Source organism: Macaca fascicularis, chromosome 7, assembly GCF_037993035.2.
Source record: "Macaca fascicularis isolate 582-1 chromosome 7, T2T-MFA8v1.1".
In the NCBI taxonomy this organism is placed as follows: Eukaryota; Metazoa; Chordata; class Mammalia; order Primates; family Cercopithecidae; genus Macaca; species Macaca fascicularis.
Window position 1 is genome coordinate 69,966,707 of NC_088381.1, and position 24,508 is coordinate 69,991,214.

The 24,508-nt window shown below is 38.8% G+C and overlaps 1 protein-coding gene across 44 annotated transcripts in view; it reads left to right on the plus strand.

The window, feature by feature from the left end:
* The window catches only part of AKAP13 (A-kinase anchoring protein 13), a 351,999-nt gene that overhangs the window by 137,843 nt on the left and 189,648 nt on the right, over nucleotides 1-24,508 (plus strand). For all 44 annotated transcript variants that reach the window (XM_005560406.5, XM_015453327.4, XM_015453326.4 and 41 more), the window contains exons 4-5: nucleotides 8,789-9,085; nucleotides 18,340-18,523. In XM_005560406.5, the coding sequence (XP_005560463.3) occupies nucleotides 8,789-9,085; nucleotides 18,340-18,523 (481 nt within the window). The remainder of the gene's footprint in view (nucleotides 1-8,788; nucleotides 9,086-18,339; nucleotides 18,524-24,508) is intronic.

Below are 24,508 nucleotides of genomic sequence, written 5' to 3' on the forward strand. Positions count from 1 at the left end.
CGATCTTAGCTCACTATAACCTCCATCTCCTGGGTTCAAGCAATTCTCCTGCCTCAGCCTCCTGAGTAGCTGGGATTACAGGCGTGTGCTACCATGCCTGGCTAAATTTCGTATTTTTAGTAGAGGTGGGGTTTCACCATGTTGGCCAGGCTGGTCTTGAACTCCTGACCTCGTGATCTGCCCACCTTGGCCTCCCAAAGTGCTAGGATTACAGGCATGAGCCACCGTGCCCAGCCTCTTCTTGCTTTTATTATTATTTTTTTTTTATTTTTCATGTTTCATCCAGATTGCTGGCTCTGATTTTTCTTTGAGTTCTCGGTATGTTTCACTGTGTTTTGTAACATTTTAGTTTTTCCTAAAACCAAAGGATTGATTAACCCTCAAAAGGCAGCTACTTTTCGATGTTAGTCCGTAACCTTTTATCAAATCAATATTTCCCTAAATAGGGTTGACACATAGACATTCTAAATTATCTCCTAATAAATTATTTTGACTTCGGATATTGAAATTGCAGGCCTGTCTCCCACCCATCTCTGTTTTCTCTCTCTTTTTTTTTTTTTTTGCATGTTTTGTAATAAGTCCTACATTGAAGTGTATATGTCTGTCTATCCCTCCCTCCTGCCCCCTCCTTCCCCATCCCCCCCGTGTGTGTGTGTGTGTGTGTGTGTGTGTGTGTTTGCATGTGTCTGTAATTATAAAGAAGTTGTAAAGACCTTTTAAAGTAGTTATGATGTGATTTCCCCTCCTTTTTAAAAATAAAGTATTTTAAGCATAAGTAGTAACATCTTAGAGGGCAGGTAGGTGGAGACTTTGACTTTCTACTTTATCTATCTTTGAATTTATTTATTTATTGATTTTTTTTTTGAGATGGAGTCTCACTCTGTCGCCCAGGCTGGAGTGCAGTGGCCGGATCTTGGCTCACTGCAAGCTCCACCTCCTGAGTTCACACCACTCTCCTGCCTCAGCCTCCCGAGTAGCTGGGACTAAAGGCACCTGCCACCATGCCCAGCTAATTTTTTTGTATTTTTAGTAGAGACGGGGTTTCACCGTGTTAGCCAGGATGGTCTCGATCTCCTGACCTTGTGATCCACCCGCCTTGGCCTCCCAAAGTGCTGGGATTACAGTCGTGAGCCACCGCGCCCAACCTGAATTGTTTAAATGTTTACAGTGAGCTTGTTATTTGTATGATACATAGTAATTTTCGATGAAAACATTTTGATTGCTGAAAAGAATGTCTTCTCTTTTGAAAATAAATCCATCTTTGTGTTGATTAACACTGGAGGCCAACCACAGCTTTATAATAAAATATTACATTCAAAACACCTATGAAAGTAGCTCATTCAAGAATATAATTTGCTTTGAAATGTAGCTTGAGATGGAAATATACTTCTAATAATGAAAGGTGTTGCCTTAGTAATAAATGAAAATAATATTCCATTATTGTCTCTCCATAGAAAACAAATAAAATCCTAAATGACATTTTAATTAACCAGTGATTTTTCTCGAGAGATAAAGCTGAGATTTGTTTTTTTAAGACCTAGGTAGGATTGGCAAATAGTGTACGGAAATCTGGACATCCTTTGAAGATAATTCTTGGGGTGAGATGGGGGCATAGAGTACTGTTTTATTGTGTTCATTTTTATTACTGAAACTGTGAATTTAGACCAAGTAGTGATTTCAGAATAGGAGATGGAACAGAATGTTTAGTGGTTTTTGTATACTATTTTTGTAAAAGACTCTGGTGCAGAATCTTTCATAAAATGAAATCTTTTTTCAGCCATGTCTGTTGTTTATTTTTAGAATTCATAGCAAGTGTTCTTGTTTGAAGAACTGCAAACCTTTATTGACTTCAAATTTGACTCAGCTCTTTTATATTTTCCTTTTCTTTTTCACTGATAAGGGTAGGTACTTTATAAAGTAGATTTGTCATTAAAAAAGAAAAATACATTTACCTGATCAGAAGTTCTTTTGGGTTTAAAGAAAAAAATTACAGCCCAGATTACAACAAATGGTCTGAGTTATAATGTGTTATGTCTTTCTTTTTCTTCCTTTCTCTCTCTCTCTCTCTTTTTTTTTTTTTTTTTAGGAGACAGAGTCTCAGTCTTTTGTCCAGGCTGAAGTGCAGTGGCACAATCACAGCTCAGTGCAGGCTTGACCTCCCAGGCTCAAGTTATCCTTCTACCCCAGCCTCCCAAGTAGCACTCACCATCATGAGTGGCTAATTTGTGTATGTGTGTGTGTGTTTAGAGATGGTGTCTCCCTGTGTTGCCCAGGCTGGTTTCAAACTCCTGGGCTAAGTGATCTTTCTGCCTCCACCTAGCAAAGTGTTGGAATTATAGGTGTGAGCCACCATGCTTGGCCTCTTTCATTTCTTGTGAACCAAAAATTACTTTCTAGCAGCAGATGTCCAGTATTACCAAATTGAATAGCATATTTGAAAAGAAGATGTAGATTTTTAATTAAATGTACTTAATTAGAGAATTCTGACACCCCCCATCCCCCAGCCCAGCCCTGCCCCTGGCAATGCCTGCCAAGATAATCAGTTATTTTTATTGGACTTTTTCTATAACAGTCTCCCTATTCTGAAATATCTTACTATAAAGCTATCTTTAGACAGATGAAATTTTAAATTCTGCAAAACTTAAATTACTGTCCGAATGCTAGTTAGTACATATAGTGGTTATACTGGAAAAACAGACTGAGAACTAGTTGAAAAGCAAAAAGAAATCCATTATCTGCTGTCCTTAGTTGTAATGTTATGAGGTAATTATATATTTCATAACTTTGGAACCATGAACACAGCACTGGAATCCTAGGGCATACAATATTAAGGGAGTGATATCCTCCCAAGGGGGTGAAAGTTGCCTTTTGGGGAACAAAAAAGACTTACTGTGTGTATGTAAAACACAGTTAAACAAATTTGTGGTATATCTATGGTATTAAAGTTTCATGAAGTGAGGGGTGAATAGAGAATAATGTCTGAAAAGGCTCTTTGGGGGTATAACAGAAGAAAAGGCTCAGAAACACTGCCTTAGAGGTGTCGGCTGGAATATAGCGGAGCACATTTTTAGCATTAAATCTCTCCTTCCTCCTCTAAAATGTACATGGTGAAATTCCTGTGCCTACTCTTTGTTCTCTTCTGATTAAATACTCCTGTACACATAGAGACATTTTACACATATACCAAATTTGCACACTACCATTAGGTCACCAAAACCCAGCAGTGGGTGTGTACTTCTGCACAAAATCCTTTTTCTTATTAGAGTCTGGATCTGAAGACTGAAAATTTGTTTCTTTTAACCCTATCATAGACACTTCAGAAGAAAGAAAAAGACACCAAACTTTTAGAGACTTTGATGCCAAACTGAAGTAATCAAGATATTATTTTTATATTTTCCATCATTTTTTCTCTTAGAAGGTGAAGTCTGTGTGGGACTGGGCTTGGCTGGCCCAGCACTTTTAGGGTTTCTTTTTGGATAGCTGATGAAACAAAGTTCCTATTGTTTCATCCTCAAAAGAGAGGGCCCAGATGGGATGCATTCCACTTTTAGCTTAATAGGAAATGAAGTAATTCTTGGGCTGTACTTCAGCAGTTTTGTTTATCAGTAGCAATATTTCGTTTCCATGGGTGCGGTGCTCCATATAGTGAGAAGGAGCCTGCCGGAGAGCTCTCCCAACCTCGCACACACACACCTCCTGACCTGCCAGCATAAAAAAAGGTGCAGATTAGATGATTTTAAGAGGACCATCAGTAGTTAAGTTTTTGTTTCTCACCTAGGTGCTCATTGTGTTTTTGTTTATTCTTTCCCTCCTCTCTTTATTTTGTTATTTCTGCAGTGCCAATGGCAAGCTTTGTTGGGCCATGCTGCAGAAGCTCTTTGTAGAGTGTTAGGGATCTGTTTTCCTTGAGTTTCCTAAACAAAAGCATTTTAATAGCTAATAATAAAAACTACCAGTTTTAGATGCCCATTTTATGCCAGGTACTTTGTGCACAGCTCTAATGTTGTTAACAATCCATAAGGTTGATGGTGTTCTCATTTTGTGTACAAGGAAAACAGGCTTCAAGATTGAATGACTTTCTCAGGATAACCAAATCTGTTGAAGTGGAGCTGGAGTTCAAACCTAATATTTTGTACTTGACAGCTAATTGCCAGCATACTTGAGGAGGATCCCTACAATGTACTCAGCTGGGAGCAGACTTCTCCCACCCCATAATTTGTATTTGTCTTGTAAGTGGACTTGATAGTATGAGAAGTTCAGAAATTAATTCATAATTTAAAATATGGAATTAAAGTTTGGGCCATGTTTCTTCCAATAGTTTCTCTCTCTCCTTCCCCTCTATAAATCCTCTAGAGTAACTGCCTTCAGAAATTCAGTAAAATTTTCAAAACTTCCCTTTTTAAAAAAAGATTGGGATTTTTATTTTCCTTTCTTGTTACCAGGAAATTGAATGAAAGGAAAAACGCCATGGAACTAATTGAAAATCCTGCTATTGTTCTTCCTACTGCAGCTTCTGTTTTTATGCAGAAAGTTAGATTGTGGTTATTATATCAAATTGGATACAGTTTCCCATCCCCGTGTCTTTGCAGTGTAATTGTAGACATTGTTAATAACCCTGCAGTCTTTATGTACAAAGGCAGTCATAAGACTAATGGCCCTCTTGGAAATAGTCGTGTCTCTAGAGCTAATTTATGATAGTAAGAGGTTTGGTGTAGGCATATGGGGTGATTTGTTTTATTATTGAGTCTGTATTATGTAACTTTTTAAAAAATGCTGATTTCCCCCCAGGTGCTTTATCAGAAAGGTTATAGGAATTAAAAAATAATCTTGAGAGCCACTTGAGCCTAATGGAAAACATTAATGTGAGACAGTAGGCCAACCTGGTATGGTTGATTTCCAGACAGTAGGGTGAGGTACTTTATTCTTGATCAGTAGTAATGCTTCCAATGTGCTCTTAAGTTTAATAAAGACTAATCCAGGAAACCCTGAGTTCCCCACTCATCTTTTAACCCTCAGGTTTTCTTTTGAAAAAGAAGCCTCTAATCATACCAAACAAATTCCAGATTTATGGCATATTTTACTTAAGATGATTCATAGTCTCTTCTTCAGATTTTGAATTCATATCTGAAGGGAAAACATTGGATTAACAATTGGACAGTTTCTGAGATATCTCTTTCATGGCTATTTCTGACATTCTGCCTTCTCTGTTATACAGTTTGATTTTCGTTGTACACAGAGCTGACAGTAGCTCACACATCCATCCATTCATCTGCTAACAAACTCTGCTAATGCAGCAGAAAGAGATAATCGTACTGATGTTGCCAAGCACAACACCCCCACATGCACACACCCATCACGCCTTGTTCTGTTTCTCTCCCTGTAGTTCGCCCTCATCCCATTCTGCCTCAGTAAACAGTCATTTTAGCAATTCCAGACAAATTTCTGTGCAGATACTTTACTTTGGCACTTCACAGTTTTGGGTAGGGTAACATTGCTTCACCATGGCTTTTTGCAGTGTGAATGATGTTTACTTTTAGTGGTATTGTGACTCCCTTTCTGATTCAAAGGTTCAGGTTTCTCATCTTTGCATAGGCTTGAGGAAGGAAAGTGATAAGAAAGGAAAAGGAATGGGTACGGCAGTGGATATTCTGTTTTACATAGTGTAATCTCTCTTCTAAGGCACTGTGAATTTAAGGTTTGAAAGCATAATTCAGTTTGGATCTCAGATTACTTACATCATCATCATTGAATTGTGAAATTTTGGTCTTTATTGACATTTATTCAAATCTACCGCAAAGGACTTCCAGAAGTTTACAGATTAGCTTAATTTTGGATAAATGGTACAATGCTATATATTGATTCTATTGATGAACCACAGCATTTCTTCTTTAAAGCAGTTCTCCTGACTGACATACATATCACTCTATCCATCCATCGTTCATCCATCCACCATCAGTTTATTTGGAAATTAAGTGAGGCTATGTATGATGTTTCAGGTGATAATATTAAAGAATTTAGGAGGCCCCTTCTAGATTTTATTTATTTATTTGTTTGTTTGTTTGTTTGTTTATTTATTTATTCAGAGACAGGGTCTGTGTCTCCCAGGCTGGAGTCCAGTGGCACGATCTTGGCTCATGGCAACCTCCGCCTCCCAGGTTTAAGCGATTCTCCTGCCTCAGGCTCCCTAGTAGCTGGGACTACAGATGCCTGGCTAATTTTTGTTTTTAGTACAGACAGAGTCTCGCTGTGTTGGCCAGTCTGGTCTCGAACTCCTGGCCTCAAGCAATCTGCCTGCCTTGGCCTCCCAAAGTGCTGGGATTACAATGTGAGTCATCACACCTGGCCTAAGTCCTTCTTAATTGCCATCTCCTTTGTGAAATCTTCCTGCTTTTGCCCACATATGGAATGCACCACTCCTCTCCCCAAATTGCACTGTATTTAGATATTTAGATATTTTAGATAGGAAAGTTCTTGTAGAAGTCCTCTCATTTTGACTTATGTTGCAGTTTTCTGCATCTTGTTTGATTCTCTGTTATGGACCTTAAATCTCTGAGGAATCTGTTTAAATCTGTTTAAACTGAGGAATTGAGACTCCTTACTTTACTCATCTTCACCTTCTGATCATAGTGCCTGGACTTGATGGATGTCTAGCTTTTAGCTCTTGAACAAAACTGAGTCAGATGTTAGAGAATATTTTAAAGGAAACATTTTCTGCTAGAAAAATAGACAAATCTTACTAAAGGAATCATTTGGCTTGTTTCTGCTAACATTGATGTCTGTGTAGTTAGGCTGGCTGCCCTTCAAAAGAATATTGCTTTTTCCCCCTAATTCTCTTTCATATATTAAATGTATAAATACCACGTATATATTATTATAAAGCGTGCATGCGCATGCACATGCTCGCGCTTGCACACGCACACCAAGCAGAGGATGTTTCGGCTTCCTACAGCCTTCTTAGAAGGAATTCGACTTGGAAGGCAGTGGGACTATCGTGTGGATTCAGTGTTCATGTGAAGACTTATCTTCATGGTTCATGAACCAATTATTCTTGCTTAAAAGTCATACTAGCCCATCATTCCAAGTGTTAGGCTCCTCTCAGGCAGGGACTTAGCTCTTAACCTTCTTCCTCTTCAAACACATCGCCCTATTGATAGGCAATGTGATGCAAAACCCTTGCCTCCTGTTATAATAGACCATGTCCTTTGGCATCAGCCTTGACTCTGTATAGTGAATTCTGCACCTTAATATCTGTGTAACATGGGGCAAGTTAAACTTACTTCTTTAAGTCTCAGTTTCTAATCTATAAATTGAGGACAATACATGCCTCGTAAAATTGTTGTGGAGAGAAATGACTCAGATGCCTGATGTGTACTAGGTACTTGCTTGGTAAATACTTCCTACCATCCTAGAAGTACACAGCAGTGAGAGATTTCTTTTGCCACAGGATGAAGGGCTTAAGGAGGCCCTTGGGAAAAAAGCATGTGGAAAATCAGCTTATTTATTATTCTGATAACATGGAAAAAACATTGTCTCTTTCAAAGACAGCAGAAAGCTTAGTTTGTTCCAAGTCTGAAACCTCTGTTGGCCTGTGCCCGTGGTATGGAAATTCAGTCTCAGGGACCATATAAAGGGTTTCTCTACATGCCCCTAGCCTGAATGTTAGAGATTCAGGGAAGTGGCATGTGCATGGGTGCCCGTGATTAATCAGGCAGAGCACAAAGTGGCATCACCCAAACAAAAACATGAACTGTACTTTCTTTCCTTTTTTGTCATTGGAAGAAGGATGATGATAGGAGCATAGTTCTGGCTATTTGAGATCAGTGTGTGAAAACAGGGGAAATACAATATGCGTCATGATGAGTATAATCTGAATATTGGAAATATTTAATTCTGTGAGGCTAAAAATTCAAAAGAAAGCCCAATCCTCCAAGAAGGCCTTACCCGTAGACAAGTGGTGTTAAATCTTGCTGACCTGACTTCAGCCGAGCTCTTTGGAGTGGCATGCAGTTTTCTGCCTCCAATCACCACTCCTGAGGTGCCTGCCAGTCTGTACACTGGGCACCATGGAGTCCTTGGCATGTTTGCGTTTCCTGAACTGGGCTCCCAGCCACAGCATTGCATTATCCTCATGCAAACCAGGTAATTTCATTGAAGTCCTCATTACATTAGTGGCTGAGATGGGAAAGAATGTGTATCTGAGAACAAAAATCAATATTTATTTTTTAGGCCTTGGATTGCTCATAGTAGTAAAATAAAATCAAGTAATTGTGTACTTTTCCAAGTGCTTCATCATGTGAGCCTTTGTATTGTGATAATAAAGCAAGTGTTAGTGAATCTGTAAAATTCTTCCTATATAACTTGTATGAGTGATATTTTTTCCTGTTATGTTTTCAGATCTAATTTAGTTCAGTAGCTATTGGACTTTCCATCGTATGCTAGGCCTTGCCGGTCCTTCAGCTTTCATTCTTAAATCTGTTTAAACTGAATAGCCCTTGTTGATATTCAGAGCCTGTTCAGTTCCAGATACCATATTATAGGCATGGTGAAAGCTGGGATACAGAGTTTTTTGTTCTTTGTTAAGGGAACTCATATTTGCAAATAATGTTAAAAGCTGAAAATGGAGTTTTAAGAAGTTTGGAAAAATGCTGTCAGAGCTTAAGAGGAAGGAGGGGTGTTTTTTAGGAGGAGAAATTTGTATGTCATGAAATAAGAGCTAAGAGGATCCACCAGCGTCGTTTCAGCAGTGAGGCTCTAATACTGTTTTCTTTGCTGCCTGTGTTTTCTTTAGGTCATGATTGCTGTGAGACAGTGAAGGTGCAGCTCTGTGCTTCCAAAGAGGGCCTTCCCGTGTTTGTGGTGGCTGAAGAAGACTTTCATTTCATCCAGGATGAAGCGTATGATGCAGCTCAATTCCTGGCAACCAGTGCTGGAAATCAGCAGGCTCTGAACTTTACCCGTTTTCTTGACCAGTCAGGACCCCCATCTGGGGATGTGAATTCCCTCGATAAGAAGGTAGTGCTGGCATTCAGGCACCTGAAGCTGCCCGCGGAGTGGAATGTGTTGGGGACAGATCAGAGTTTGCATGGTGAGAATTTATATGATCTACAAACAAACTTTAAGTTTGTGATATTTCTGTTTTTGTAATGGGGCTGCTTTTCTGTAGTCATCATATTCAGGTCTTCCACAGCGGCTGAGTAAATCTTAGAACTACTGTAGGAAGGTGGCCTCCATGGCATCTCTTCTAAGTTCTTCAGCTGAGCTGTTAAGCATGTTGTTGCAGCAAAATGACCCTAGGGACTACCCAAGGAGAGTGGCACATCACCTTCTTGTGGGTCTGGATTTCAGACATGATCTTTCAAGTATAGAAAGTGACACGTTCTTCATGAGGAGAGCAGCAGAGTTACTTTTTGGTGTTTAATGATCAAAGACATGGTTTTCATTATTGTATGCTGAAGTTCTCTAAGATAGCCTGGAAGTGAAGGAGAGGAAAGATTGGGCAGTGAGTGGGAGGAGCATGAGAACAGGGTGTGCTCTGAGAAACCACACACTTCCTTAACCAGGTTAGTGTCACTCTTACTGACTTATCTCTTGGCCCTCTCTATGAGAATTCACTGAAGAAAGGACTTTTCTTTTTTTTTTTGAGATGGGCTTTTGCTGTTGTTGGCCAGGCTGGAGTGCAGTGGCGTGATCTCGGCTCACTGCCACCTCCACCTCCTGGGTTCAGGTGATTCTCCTGCCTCAGTCTCCCAAGTAGCTGGGATTACAGGCATGTGCCACCATACCCGGCTAATTTTTTTTGTTTGTTTTTTTTAGTAGAGACAGAGTTGCACCATGTTAGTCAGGCTGGCCTCGAACTCCTGACCTCAGGTAATCTACCTGCCTCAGCCTCCCAAAGTGCTGGGATTATAGGCGTGAGCCACTGCACCCGGCCAGAACTCCGCTTTTTCAAAAACATTTACATAGTAAGTCCTCTTACTCAAACAAGGGTTTTCCCACATAATTCTAGTAGCAAATGACATCTACTTGATGTTATAATTGTATAGATATTTTAAAGTGAAACATAATGTGTACCTGGAGTTCAGTAAGTAACATCCGGTTTCCCTTCTGAGTTCAATCGAACGATTTAGGAGTCCTGAGATAGAGATCAAATGTTTACTTTATTACTGATGAAATCTAGATTGGAAGCCTGATGTTAGAGCTCCTGCCAGAAGGGTCTGCTTGTACTTTCTATGTCTTCAGTGAAAGAGCTGGTCAGTCACTCCACGGCCCTGTAGAGTCTACCCACCTTGAGTACTGAATTTTGTTGGGTAAGCAGACCACAAGTCACCCTCTCCACAGGTGAGCAGTTCCTGAGGAGGAATACCCATAGGGGCCTGAGCCATGGCATAGTTTCTACACTCAGACGAGTTTTGTCTTCTTCCACGGAAGAATGGTAAAGAGGTCTTTGCCAGCTTTGATTCTCTTAAATCTACTAAATGTAACAGTTAAGACTGTGATCAGCCATCTGAACAGTGTCCCATACTATCAAGTGCATACTGTCAGATACTACCTGGATAGTCCTGCCCAGGTAAAACTTGAAAGGAAGTATCAAATCAAGGAAGAAAGGATTTGTCCTTTTCTTCTTCTTTTTTTAAGTATAGTGTCCAAGAAACTTGTCTTGCTAATATTTAGAGATCAGAATATTTGACATTATATAAGGTGTGAGTGCCTCTTCAGAAACCTGGTGATGGCCTTAATACCTCTAGCTCCTTCCATTTCTGTATTGATACGGGAATGTGTATTCTGACTGCCTTTCACAAAGTGTCAAGATAGTACTGCATTAGTTATTTGTGGGGCTTATGGTGTTTTATGGTTTTGTTTTGTCTTGTTTAAAGAGGGGTCCAGGAGTTGGATAGTTTTGTTTATGTTACCATGATTAAAAACAACTATTAGAAACAGCAAACATCTGAAACTTTGGACATATCACTTCCTCTCTATTTTTTTTTTTTTTTTTTTTTTTTGGTATGGAGCCTTGCTCTGTCACCCAGGCTGGAGTGCAATGGTGCAGTCTCGGCTCACTGCAACCTCCACCTCTTGGGTTCAAGTGATTCTCCTGCCTTAGCCTCCCAAGTAGCTAGGAATACAGGCACATGCCGCCATGCCCTGCTACTTTTTTTTGTATTTTAGTAGAGACGGGGTTTCACCATGTTGCCCAGGCTGGTCTTGAACTCCTGAGCTCAGCAATCCACCCGCCTCAGCCTCCCAAAGTACTAGGATTACAGGTGTGAGCCACCGCGCCTGGCCACTTCCTCTCTTTGGGCCTTAACTTCCTTGTCTTTAATAGGAGGGAATTGGCCAGCTTTAATATTTTTTGTACTGTCAGTGTACTGGTAAATTTTCTGTTGCACAAAATTGCTCAAGCAGTGCTAACAAAGGCCAAACCAAATTTGAACACTTAAGGAAGGAAATACATATTAAAACCACAATGAGATATCATTACACATTTATCATAACAGCTAAGATGAAGAATACCAAGGGCTGGCAAAGATGAACATCTCTTATGTTGCTTGTAGGAATGCAAAATGTATAACCACTCTGGAAAAATCTGGCAGTTTCTTTTAAAGTTAAACATACACTTAGCATATGACCCAGTAATCCCACTTTTGGGTGTTTATCCTAGAGAAATGAAAATCTATAGTTACCAAAAAGTCTGTGCACAGATGTGCTCATAGTAGCATTATTCACAATCATAAAAAACTGGAAATAACCCAGATTTCCCTCACTGAGTGAATATAGAAGCAAACTGTAATGTATCCATACAATGGAATACTACTCAGCAATAAAAAGAAGCAAACTGTTGATGTGTGCAACAACTTGGATGCATTTTAAATGCATTATGCTAGGAAAATGAAGTCAGTTTCCAAAGGTTCCATACTGTATGATTCTATTTATATGATATTCTGGAAAATGCAAAATTATAGAAAAAAATAACAGATCAGTAGTTGCTAGGGGCTGGGAGTGGGGGAAAAGTCTGACTGCAAAGAGGGATCATGAGGGAATTCTTCAGGTTGTTGGAGTTGTTTTGCATCTTGTTCGTGGTGGTGGCTATAAGAATCTATGCATGTGTTAAAACTCATAGGAGTGTACACCCCCAAAGGTGAATTTTATTGTACATATATTTAAAATAATAGCAAAAGAAATTGTGTAAGTTAGTTGTATACTTTGCATGGTGAAATGGATGCAAGTGACTTGATAGAACTGTCTTTAAGTCAACAACTGGGATCAGGAATCTGATTTTGTGTGCTCAATTCACATTCTGCAGTTTAAATTGTTCTATTAATTGTTGATTAGAATCTAGGAACACTGGGTACAGTAAGGGGAGAGTAGCATCAGTTAAGAGTTCATCGTGCCTGCTGTTGAGGGACGAATGTAATGGAATAGTCTGTTCACATGAATGAGTTGAACATCAAATACTTTTAAATAGGTATTTAAAGGAGAAAGGTACAAAGTAACCATGATGCCTGAGGTAATACAGATAAATAAGAAACCTTGTTATGTAACAGGACTTCTTGCTGTTGAAAGCTAGGATGTTTACAGGTATGCTAGCCTAATACTTATACAAAATAGTATGTAAGAATTATGGCTAATCCTCCTTCTGTTATAATTGTTCAGTTGCAGTGCTTTTTAGCTTTCTTCAGGTCAGTGACTTCTTTGGAAATTGCTCAGATTTCTCCTCAGAAAAAAATGTTTATAGTTGCCTACCTGCACACATTTACATATGACAAATTTCTTAAGTCTCCCTGAACTTCAGGCATGAGCATGAAGTTAAGAATTCTGGGTTTAACTTTGCTCTTGCAAAGTGGGGAAAGCAGGGGCATTGGAGTCAGTCTGTTTGCATCCTGGCTTCATTGCAAGAGTTTGTGCAAAATACTTAATCTCTCTGTTACTTAATTTCCTCAATCTGTGAAATGGAGGAAAGTGTATTCTGATAATGTGTGCTAGTTTGTAAGCTATTCATTTTGAATGTGCCCTTTAGAGACAAAAAAACATTGATGTTATGCTTGTTACAAAAATTAGTCTTCACTTTAAATATGAACAGGAGGGAATTTGTTCTTTTGAATCTTCCAAATGTTCTCTCATCCCTAGTTATATAAACAAGCTTCTGCATTGTACTGTTTGCCACAGTTCTGCCTTAAATGCAGGTGATAAGGATTCATCTGGGTGCAGTGTGAGTGGTGGGGCAAGGACATTTTTTCCTCTGCGTTTTTCAAGTCTCAGTTTCTCAGCTTGGTGGTTAGTGAAAATGGTAAATTAGGAGGGTGTTTTCCCTGAGAGACCCTTGTGCAGTAGCAATCAGCATAACTCCCAAATAATGTAGGGTGGGCCCACTGCAGACTTGCTCTAGAGGAAGCAGGGAGAAATGTCCTGGGGGAAATCTTCATTCTTATTTACTCATGATATTGTATAACCAAGTGAAAAAAAGATGTGATCATCTTTGGGGGCAAGAATTCTCCCCTCAAAGAGAAATTTGGGTGGAGAGGTGGAAGACAGGTTTAGGAAAAACTACAGTAAGAACAACCTGTGTAGAATTCCCAATTCTATGTATCTGATGTTGGTTAATAGGTCGCCCACCATAATCTTTTGATGATTCAGTTCCCACCCACCTTCAGAGTGTTTGATAGCTTTTCCTAAAAATTTTTTCTTGGCTACATTAGTGTTTGTGTATTTTTTCAGCTATTATCACTGCTGAAAAGAAAATAACATATTTTAAAACTGCTAGTGATTTTTTTTTCCTTGGCAGAAGATTAGTATTTATTGATCCCAAGACTAGTAGTGGCAGGAGTTGAATTCCAAAAGGTTTTGTTGCCTCTCAAACCTTGTTTTTGTTACAAGGTTACAAGTCTCATTTTTCCACAACCGCATTTTCTCACAGTGGCCTGTTCTCCTTCCTTTCACATGCAGCTGAGAATTCCTGCGTCATGTGGGACTTTCGGTTTTTTAAGAGGTAGTCCAGAATAGTACAAAGAATGGTGATTTTGGAATCATCGGTATAGATTCGAAGAGTACTGTGAGCAGGGCTTGCTGGGTGGATTGATGGGGTAGAAAAGTGGTCCTTAATTATTGTACTGATCTCAGAACTTAGAACATTTTACTTAGAGAATCTGACCATTTATAAAAGACACAACTCTCTAGCAGGCTCATCATGTTTGAATACCTACTAGGCACATCGACTTTTTTGTAGATCTGAGGGAAGGTGTGTGACAGGTGTGTCTAGCATATAAATAAATAAGAAGCAGGACATGAGACATTTTCTACCTTCCTTCTCTGTGGATAGAAGCGAAGCCTACAGACATCTTTCCAATTAAGTATGGTTAAACAGGATAGCCAGCCAACATGGGGTCTATGAAATAACATTACAGCATAAAGAAAAGGGTAAAGTATCATAAGTATTCAGATGGAAGATTTTCCGAGTATGCTTTCTGTAAGAAACAAAAAAATTTAGATGATATTTCCCATTTGTCCTTTAAAGAACTCAATAAAATCAGATTTGTTATTAAATTAGAAAAGGAGACAGCAAGGAGAAAAGTAGATTTTGTGAGTATATCAGTCACTGTTCAAGTAGAGAAGCAGAACCACTCAGAGAAATAATATGTTAAGATTTATTATAAGGAATGGTGCCTTAGATTGTGAGGCCTGGCTAATAAGTCCAAAATTTGTAGGGCAGGATGGGGAAGGAAGATTATGGGCAAAGTCAGCCCACCAACATGGGCCAAAATATCATGTGAGGAAGGGGAGATTGTGGGTGAGATGGAGCTCCACAGGCACAGGCTAGTGCTGTCCTCCACAGGTGGGATGGAATCCCTTCTCTCCAGGGGAAACCTAAGCCCTGCTTTTAAAGCCTTCCAGTTGATACAGTCAGGCCTACCCAGGTAATCCAGGATAACCTCCCTTATTAGATCAACTGGTTAGGGGCTTTAATTACATCTGCAGCAAAGCTATTGTTATGACGACAAGGATGGAAGGGGAGTGAGTTGGCAAAAATGATGCAGACATCCAGAATCCTAAAGCACAGTTAATTCACACTGGGGACAAAGGACCCAATTGACACTGTAGGAAAGGCCATTAGTGATCTAAAAAAACAAAGTTGAATAACTCAGAATACAGAGGAGTACTGATGTAGAGAAAAGAGAACAGAGATTGATCCTAAATTATTGAGCTCTACAGTCTAAATACGGAAGGAAGAAAGCAGTGATGGAAGCTTTCATGCTCTTAAAACAACACAGACTAAAGGAAACTACATTCATATATTCATTTGTTTATCCCTTTGCACCTTGGCCTCTTCTACAAACCTAATTCACGTGACCCCTGAATCAAAAATGTGTGAGGAATTAATGGGAAAATACCTAAAATTGAGGGTATATGCATGCAGTGGACTACTCAGCAATGAAAGGAAATGTACTACTGCTATGTGCAGCAATGTAGATGAGTCTCAAACATGCTCATCAAAGAAGCCTTACACAAGAGTATATATTCTATGATTTCATCTATATGGAGTTGTAGGACAGGCAGAACTAACGTAGGTGAAAAATTCAGAACAGTGGTTAACTCTAGGAGTAAGGAGGAGAGGAATAACTGGAAAGTGGCACAAAAGAACTTTTTCAGATGTTGGTAGTTTTCTTTATGTTGATACAGGTTTGGGTTCACATGTATATGCATTTGTCAAAATTAATCAAATGGATATACTGTACCATTTGTATTTCATTGTATATGTATAAATCACCTAAAATTGTAACTACATATTGAATGCTGGTTAATTATATGCACGCTGAAGTATTTTGGGGTGAAGTGGACTGATATCTTCAACTTATTTTGAAATGCATAAAAATAAGGTGAGTGGATGGGGAAATAGAAGGAAGAATGGTTGGATATATATAATAAAGCAAATATAGAAAAACATTAATTGTAGGATCTAGGTTGTTGAGTGAGTGTCTGGTTATTTGCTGTGTAATTCTTTGAATTATGTGTACGTTGGAAAAGTTAATAAAATGTTTGAGGAAAACATAAAAAGGTGCTTTTTAAACCACATTAGCTTAGCTTGCTTGTATGATTGCTTGATTTTGTCTTTGTGGTTTTATTTCCTAACAAAAAGAAACAGGGTGGAGTAATGGAAAAGGTTTTTTTTTTTTCTTTTTTTCAAGACAGAAGAACTTTCCATTTTAAATCTTGATTCTGACTCTGGGCAAGTTATTCTATGAATCTGCCTTCATTTGCAAAGTGAAGATAACCAGGTCTCATAGGGTTACTGTGAAGATAGAATGGAAAAAGTTGACATAAACTTCCTAGTCCAGTGCATGGTGCATAGCAGGTCCTCACGACATTGTTTTCTCCTAATCTGTTATCCTCAGAAAGGGTCTACACAAAAGCAGATGTGGTACCAGTTGCTAAGACGTTAAGAAATTGAGAGAGGATGTAGTGCAGAGGTCAGGGCATCAGCTTCTGAGCAGGTGCGTGGCCGTAGTATTGGGATTTCTACTCCAATGCTGAGCTGACTCAGAACAAATAACAAATCACAAGAGTGGTTGTGGGAGGATGGTAAAGAAACAACTGATTCAAGGTTGGAAATAACTAGCCTCTAAAGAATCACGGATTTTCTAGTTAGTGCCTCATTAGCTCTTTTGTTTTTGATAAGGATGTCAGAACAACTGTAAGACACAAGTTAGATGGTGCTATTTGATCTTTTGTGAGGATTCTATTTGTCCTTTTGTCTGGCCTTGCTACCTGCTCAGAGGTGTTGATTATTAAAATTTGTACCTGCACATGTAGTTGTTGCTTCTGGGGCATAATCTTTCCAGCCACGTGCCTCTGGTTAAACACCCTATAAATCCTGAATTGGTCCGTGCATATACAGTTCTGTAGGGAAAATATACAAAATGAAAAATTGTGCTTCCAAGGAAATTTAACTTGGAAATAGAGATACCAGACTAATACACAGATGACATTTGGAAACAGTATAATTCAGTGTAAAGTCACAGCTTCAAAAATCTGTTGATTCCTTTGTGATACTCATGTATAGAAGCATTTGAGGAACTTCACAGTAAGGAGAAAACCACTGGGGTCCAAGAAGTCTGAGTGCTCAGTGAAGAAGTTTAGACCCGTGAGAAGCCATGAAGAATGAGAGATGATAGCTGAGGTGAGGCAGGCACAACTTCAGGGTGCCATTTCCAGCTCCCTGGAGTTGAGTGTAATACAGCCTTGTGGGGCCATATGTGGCATCCCTGCAAAGACCTTAGTTCCTGTCATCCTAGGTTGGGCACAGAGGACTGCTGAGGAAGAGAGTATTGCTAGTGAACCTTGAATGTAATTTGATGTCCCAAGAGGACAGTGAAGAGAGCAGGGAAACGGGAACTGGGATTTAATGAATATCTACTAAAACCAGTCATAATACTAGCATTTCACCTACCTCTTCTCATTCAGTACAACTCTATGAGTGAGGTGTTGGTATCTCACTTTAGGGATGAAGAAAGTGAAGTTCAGAGATGTTATATGAATGGCACTTGGTCACACAGATGGTAAATGTCAGATTCGAACCCAGATTTGTCTAACTACAAGCCCTTCCTCATTCCATCACTTTCAGAGTGACTCACTTTACTAAGAGGGAGCCTTTATTTCAAGTGAAATAAACATTTTCCTTTCTGCAGTTATTAATGGATTGTCTTAAAGTTAGTCTTCCTTATTGTGCCAGAAGATGCATTTCTTCCTCTCATTAAACAAATAAACAAAGCTGGCAGTGCCAGAAATTTGATTTGCCCTTATTGTGGAGGAATAAAAAGACCCATGTGTATTGAACAAGCAGAACCTGTTTTTAGTGTTTAACTAGCCAACTCCTGTCTGGGTGTTCTTTTAAAAAGTAATTATACCATTTATGATACACCCATTTAAGTCCCAACAGCTATTCCCCCTTGGACCTCATGTTGTGGGGCTGCATTTGCTTCTGTTATTATTATTTGAGTAAAAGAATGTGTGTGGGGGTCACCTTTATATGCCTTCCTGTGAAATTGGTTGAACAAACACTGTATATTAAGTCAGAATACAGAAATGGCCTGATTCTCTTTTGCAGGGCTGTGTTCAGTTGAAGATTTTGTGTCCTATACTTTCTCAGCTTTTGTAGCTTTGTTTTGCCTTTACTTGAGGGCTGATTCTATCTGGCCACAATAAAGCTGTTCACACTGTATATTGGAGCTTAACTTTACAGTCTTAGGCGCTTGGAGACAGTGGTGCTTACATAACTTGTCTTTATCTTTGTTTGCTTTTTGTTTTTATATTTTCCTCACTTATGTTCCTTTTCTTCCCCATTTACAGATGCTGGCCCGCGAGAGACATTGATGCATTTTGCTGTGCGACTGGGACTGCTGAGGTTGACGTGGTTCCTGTTGCAGAAGCCAGGTGGCCGCGGAGCTCTCAGCATCCACAACCAGGAAGGGGCGACGCCTGTGAGCTTGGCCTTGGAGCGAGGCTATCACAAGCTGCACCAGCTTCTAACGGAGTAAGTGCTCCTTCTCCTTATTTCCCTCCTCTCATCCCCAGCCCCACCCCCGATTCATAGGAGTACCACCCACTTGGCATCTCAGTGTGTGTTTGCCACAAATTAAAACCTCAACTCTGTACCTTGCCTTCTGCTGGGGGTTTGTAAGCTTGCTCCTGCTAACCACTTCATTGTCTGAGAGAGAAACGTAAGTCACGTTACCATTTTCTCTCTCCTCTACCTTCCTGCCTTCTTCAATTCGTATCTCTTACATTTTACTATTTTACTCGAAAGTCAGAATGAGCCTTGTCTGTGGAGGTAGCATAACATTACCAATGTATACAGTTTATGCTGCTTTAGTACAAGAGGAAACAGATTTCTTATATATTTTTTTCTGGTATATCTTTAAGACTTGAAAGAGTTAATTGGAAACTAGTACTTCCATATAATAATTGCATACAGAAAATATGGTAAACAGTTAAGTTTTGGATTGAATGTAATTTCTGTGAATAAAATTTGAGAACAGTGGTTTCTTCATATGAATGGCAATAAAAAGCAACTGAATTGTCCTGGAAATGTGCAGTAGGAAATCCTGTCTGTCTTTGGGCTCAATTATTATATGTCCTGACTCTTTAAAGAGTTCTCTGGAGGAAGGTTGTTAATCAAAACATTTGAAGAGCGCTCTTTTTTTCTTGTATAAATAAAGAAACAAATGCACTAGAGCAGCCAAAAGTTTTTATTGGAATGTTTATATAAAGAAGTTTCAAGAATAGTTTCTGTTGTTTAGTATATTTTTTATTAGTTTTGTGGTTATCATCATTATCTTTTCCACCACATTATCTGAACAAGTATAAACCCCATTGGATCTATGTTCTTTAGCAATTGAGGGACCTGTGCAAATTGAGTCAGTATTAGCAAATTTTCAGATATTTTTCTCATGCCAGATTTAATTTGTGCTTTATGTTTTACCATTTTTAGCCGTGTATATAGTCTGGAAGGACCAAGAAGAGATCTCAGAATGTAATGCTACTTACGGTTATATAAACAGCTTTTTCTTGCTTCACTTGCCAAGCTTATAACTTTCCCCATCACGCTAAACAGACGGTTCTTTGCAGAAAGCTTTCTGATGGGTGCTCCAGATACAGTGGTGGTAGGAGGGGCACTTATCTCAAGTGAGCTTTGGATACCTGAGCTCTCCTAAGACAGTATTCCAGGGAGTGATACGTTCTACTCCTTCACACTCCCCATCTGGCCAATGATTGGATTCATTCTACTGTTAGCCTTATGGCTTCAGGAAGAGAGGCCTTGTTTCAGAAGTTGAAACAGTTAACTCCACATAACTATTGTGAAGTTCAAATGCATTTCCTCTAAATTTGATTTTTTGCTGGGAAGCAGAGTTGGTTAAGGACTGCCATCCAAATGGGGAAATAAAGTGATTACAACAGCTTCATTATATCCTTGGACGGGATGTCACAAGACTGTTATTGCAGCACAGCTTTAAGGAAACTAGAGTGTGTTTGTTCTTAGACTTTTTTTTTGCTTGCTTTAAAGTACTACTTCTGTTACATGTGGGAAAGCCACTTACCTCCTTTTGAAGGGAGACTGGTAAGGGAAAACCAACCTGAGAAATCTCCAAGTAGAGGACCCTGATAGGAGAGGATGAGCACCTTGCTGCAGATCTAGTTCTTTACTTGAATTCTGGGGATGTTACTGTTCTGAAGCTTAGGAAAAGTGCTGAGTCATAATTAGCAATTAAAAAATGGAAAGGGGGCGATTGTCCTAAATCACACAGTCTGAGTGTGATTCTAGTAGAATGTGGTAGAATTTCAGTTGTTAAAGGATCAAGAATGATCATCATTTTGTTATTGGTTTTCTTTTCTCCTTTCCTTCCCCTTTCTTTTCCTATATACATAACATAAAAATGGTTAAAATCGTAAATTTTAGGTACAGCATTCAGTGGCATTCAGTACACTCACAACACTCACAAAGTTATGTAACCATCAACACTCTTATTTCCAGAACTTTGTCGTCACCCAAACAGAACTTCCTTTCCCCCAGCCTCTGATAAACTCTGTTCTCCTTTCTGTCTCTAAGAATTTGCCCATTCTGGGTACCTCATATAAGTGGAATCATGCAATGTTTGTCTTTCGGTGTCTGTCTTTCGCGTAGCATAATGTCCTCAAGGTTTACCCGTGTTGTAACATGTGTCAGAAAAATAATATATATTTCAAAATTGCTAAAAGAATATATTTGTTACCACAAAAACATAAGTAGCTGAGATGATGGATATGTTACTTAGCTTGATTTTATCTTTCTATAGTATATACGTAGATTAAAACATCACATTGTACCCCATAAATAAATTTATATAATTGTTATTTGTCTGTTACCAAACACACACACACACACACACACAGCCAAAAGTGGAAACAACCTAGATGTCCATCACAGATAAATGGACAAACAATGTGGTATATTCATATAACGGAATACTACAGCCTTAAAAAGAAAAGATCATCTTTAACAGATGAAACTGAGATCCAGAGAGACAAAGTGGTTGGATTGGGATAACAAGGTGGCAGGGCCGGAAATAGAAGCCAAAAGGCTGTCCAGAGCTCTTTCCTTCCCCTCCTGGGATTCTTAAAAAGTGGCCCAACAATAGATTTCATAGGGTCTGTATCTCTTGAAATTATAAACGTTTATGCACATGTTTTTCTGAATAAAGCATTTGTTGGTGAGATTCATGAAGGGGTTTGTAGAAATTTAAGAATTGCCACAGTGTATGATGCTGTCTTTCTAATAGTTTATTAACTTTTGACTTTACGTATCTTCTTCCCCATCCTGCTTTTTAAAAATGAAATTGTCCACATATAAGCCTGCCTCCTTTATTGCCTCTTTTCAGTTAGTATGAAATTGAAGTATGGCTATGTACATTTAACATTTATTGAATAACTAGTTACATTCTACACTTTACTGAAAAGTCAAGCTTATTTAACCCCATTTGTAGCCCTTCCAAAGTACATTTGTTGTTTTAATTCTTTGGTGCTTTACCTTGTTTTTTGCTTTTTAATTATTAAGTGGGGAGTGGAGAGCCAGAGTATTGTGCTGGTTAGGGCCCAAGTTCTTTTTGTGTTTCTTTGTTCAAGGCTTATTTTGATTGCCAGTCTATTTTGATAAACCAAGTCTTACTTCTGTGAAAATTATGATTAGCCATTCTTGGACATGCAAGGATTTTCTAAGACCTATCCCTTTAGAAAACGCTTGAACTTTATATTAAATCCTACCAGATAGTAATAACTACTCAGGACATTGTTTACAGTTGCCCTTTTTTGTAACCCATGATTGTTAACTTTCACTTAGTTCAGTGTTAGGGAAGGCAGAGCTTTTGTTGACTTGCTGTTTCGCCTTAGCTTATATTTAGATATTACATTATGAATATGAATGCATTTGTGATCTGAAAATTCATCTTAAATACATTGTATTTAAGTTTCGCCTTAAGTAAATGAAAGAATTCATGTAGGGAGCGTAACTCAGTGATTGACATATATGTTATCTCTTATTTCCCTTTCTTTAATCTTCTGTCTTGCCTGAGAAATCTTAGCCCCAGAACAGTACCCAAAACATGTAGGCCTACTTCTCCTTTAGTTAGACAATCATCTCCTCTGATTTGAGGACCCCACCCATCGTCACCTAACTAGTTAGTGATGAAGAGAATAGGTAAAGACCCCAGTTTGCAGGCTCTTGGTTTCATGAATGCTAGGAAGCGACAATAACAGATGAGCGTGGCATTGTAGTTATCTAAGAAGAAAATATTAGAGGCAGATGTTATTGGATCTGGCTGATCTCTTACATGTCACAAAGTAGAAATCTTGGGATGTGGATCACCCATGTTGGGGGTAAGAGGGAGCTTGAGAGTAAGAGGAGGCTCCAGGTGGTGACTAGGTGTGCAGACTTGGAAGTCAAACCTAGGTTTGCATTTTGACTCTGCCATTTGCAGCCTTTCCTCACTAAGCCTTGATTTCTTCATCTCATAAATAAAGGATAATACTGTCTACTTCCTGGATGATAACCCAGTCTCTAGTGTATGCAATATGAAAAATTAGGGCTTATTTGTCATACAGATTTTGGTTATTTTTGTGGAGCAAATAAAGGTGCTATAAATATTTCAGCTTGGAGAAAGATGGTAGTATAGTATGGTAGAATTGCTTATGGATTAAAAGCTTAATTAAAATCTAAGCCTGCCTACTTAGTAATTAGTGTGACTTGGAAAATGTCACCTATCCACTGAGTCTCATGTTTCCCCTCTCTTAAGGATAATACCTGTTCTGCCTACATCACAAGGTTATTTAAACTAAAAAAAGATTTGTGCAAATACTTTGTTAAACTCTAAGATACTCTGAACGTTTCTTATAATTATATATTAATAATAATGACATCAGTAAAATTAGAGTTAATTGATCAATGAAACTCAAATTCCAGTTGATTGGTCTACCAGATACCTTGTTTTGTAATATTTCTTGTAGTTCTCTGTGAATTAAAGTTAGTAGAGAGATTGGAGAATTGTGGTTAGACTGGCTGGTTTTGAATCCAGGGTGTACTTCTATGAAACTGCATTATTTATCTTGGGTAATTCACTTAACCTCTCCAAACCTCAGTGCATTTTTTTTTTTTTTTTTTTTTTTTTTTTTGGTCTCACAAGAAGAGGACTATCTTCAATGGGTTGCTTTGAGAAATAAATCAAAGAATTCATATAGAGAGCATAATTCAGTGATTGACATAAATGTTACCCCCATTTCCTTTTCTTTAATTTTCTTTTCCTTCTAATGCCTATGTCAGTTTTTCATACCTTAGGGAAATTTTACCAGAATCTTGTAGTATTTTAAGCATCATTTGAATATCCCTAGTTGTATAAGTTGGAAATTATTCCCTAGTATAATAGATACTACTTTAAATAAAATCAGTTTGGCCCTCTGATACATGCTGTGATGTTGATGCCTGTAGATTAATGGAGCAAGGAATTCTAGATGGATAAAGAATCATTTACAATCCTTCCACCCTTATAAGAAGAGTATTTCTTTTAAGAATTTCAGCTCTGGAGTGGTGGCATACAAGTGTTGAAATATTTCAATTGCCATAAGAGCCAGTTTAAACATACTTGTCCTCATAAATGTCATCTCATTTTTAGTATCAGCTGAACAAATCTTCATTTATTGAATGCCTATACTGCCCTAGAAACAGTTTATCTGTTTATGGTTTCTCATCTGTTTATGGTTTCCAGTCTATGTGTTTTTTGAGGAAAACAAGGTTCTTATAATAACTATACATTTATATTACCCATTATATGACTTTTAAAGTATGGTTGATTACATTCAAGCTACCATTTTACATAGGGTAAGTATTGTCATCTCTGATTGATTGATTGATAGATTGAGATTGACTATCGCTGTCACCCAGGCTGGAGTGCAGTGGCATGATCCCGGCTCACTGCAGCCTCTGCCTCCCAGGTTCAAGCGATTCTCCTGCCTCAGCCTCCCGAGTAGCTGGGATTACAGGCGCACGCCACCACGCCCGGCTTATTTTTGAATTTTTAGTAGAGACGGGGTTTCACCATGTTGGCAAGGCTTGTCTCGAATTCCTGACCCCAGGTGATTCACCCACCTTAGCCTCCCAAAGTGCTGGGATTACAGACGTGAGCCACTGCACCTGGCCATCTCTGTTTTATAACTGAGGCCAGAGAGGTAAAGTGACTTGCCCAAGGTCTCGGTTCACAAGATTGCAAAGTAATGGAACCTAAAGTCCACCGATCTATCCAGATTGAGAGAACACATGTGAATGATGAACACAGACCCAACCTGACAAGCACTAGTTACTCAGTCATGATTTACTGTAGTAGGCACTGTTGGCCCCTCTCAAAGGGTTTGTGCCTGTAAGTTCTCAAGTCCTTCTTACAAGACACTTACACTTGAAACCTAGTTGTAGGGTTAGGTGGTAGAGTAACTGCTCAAG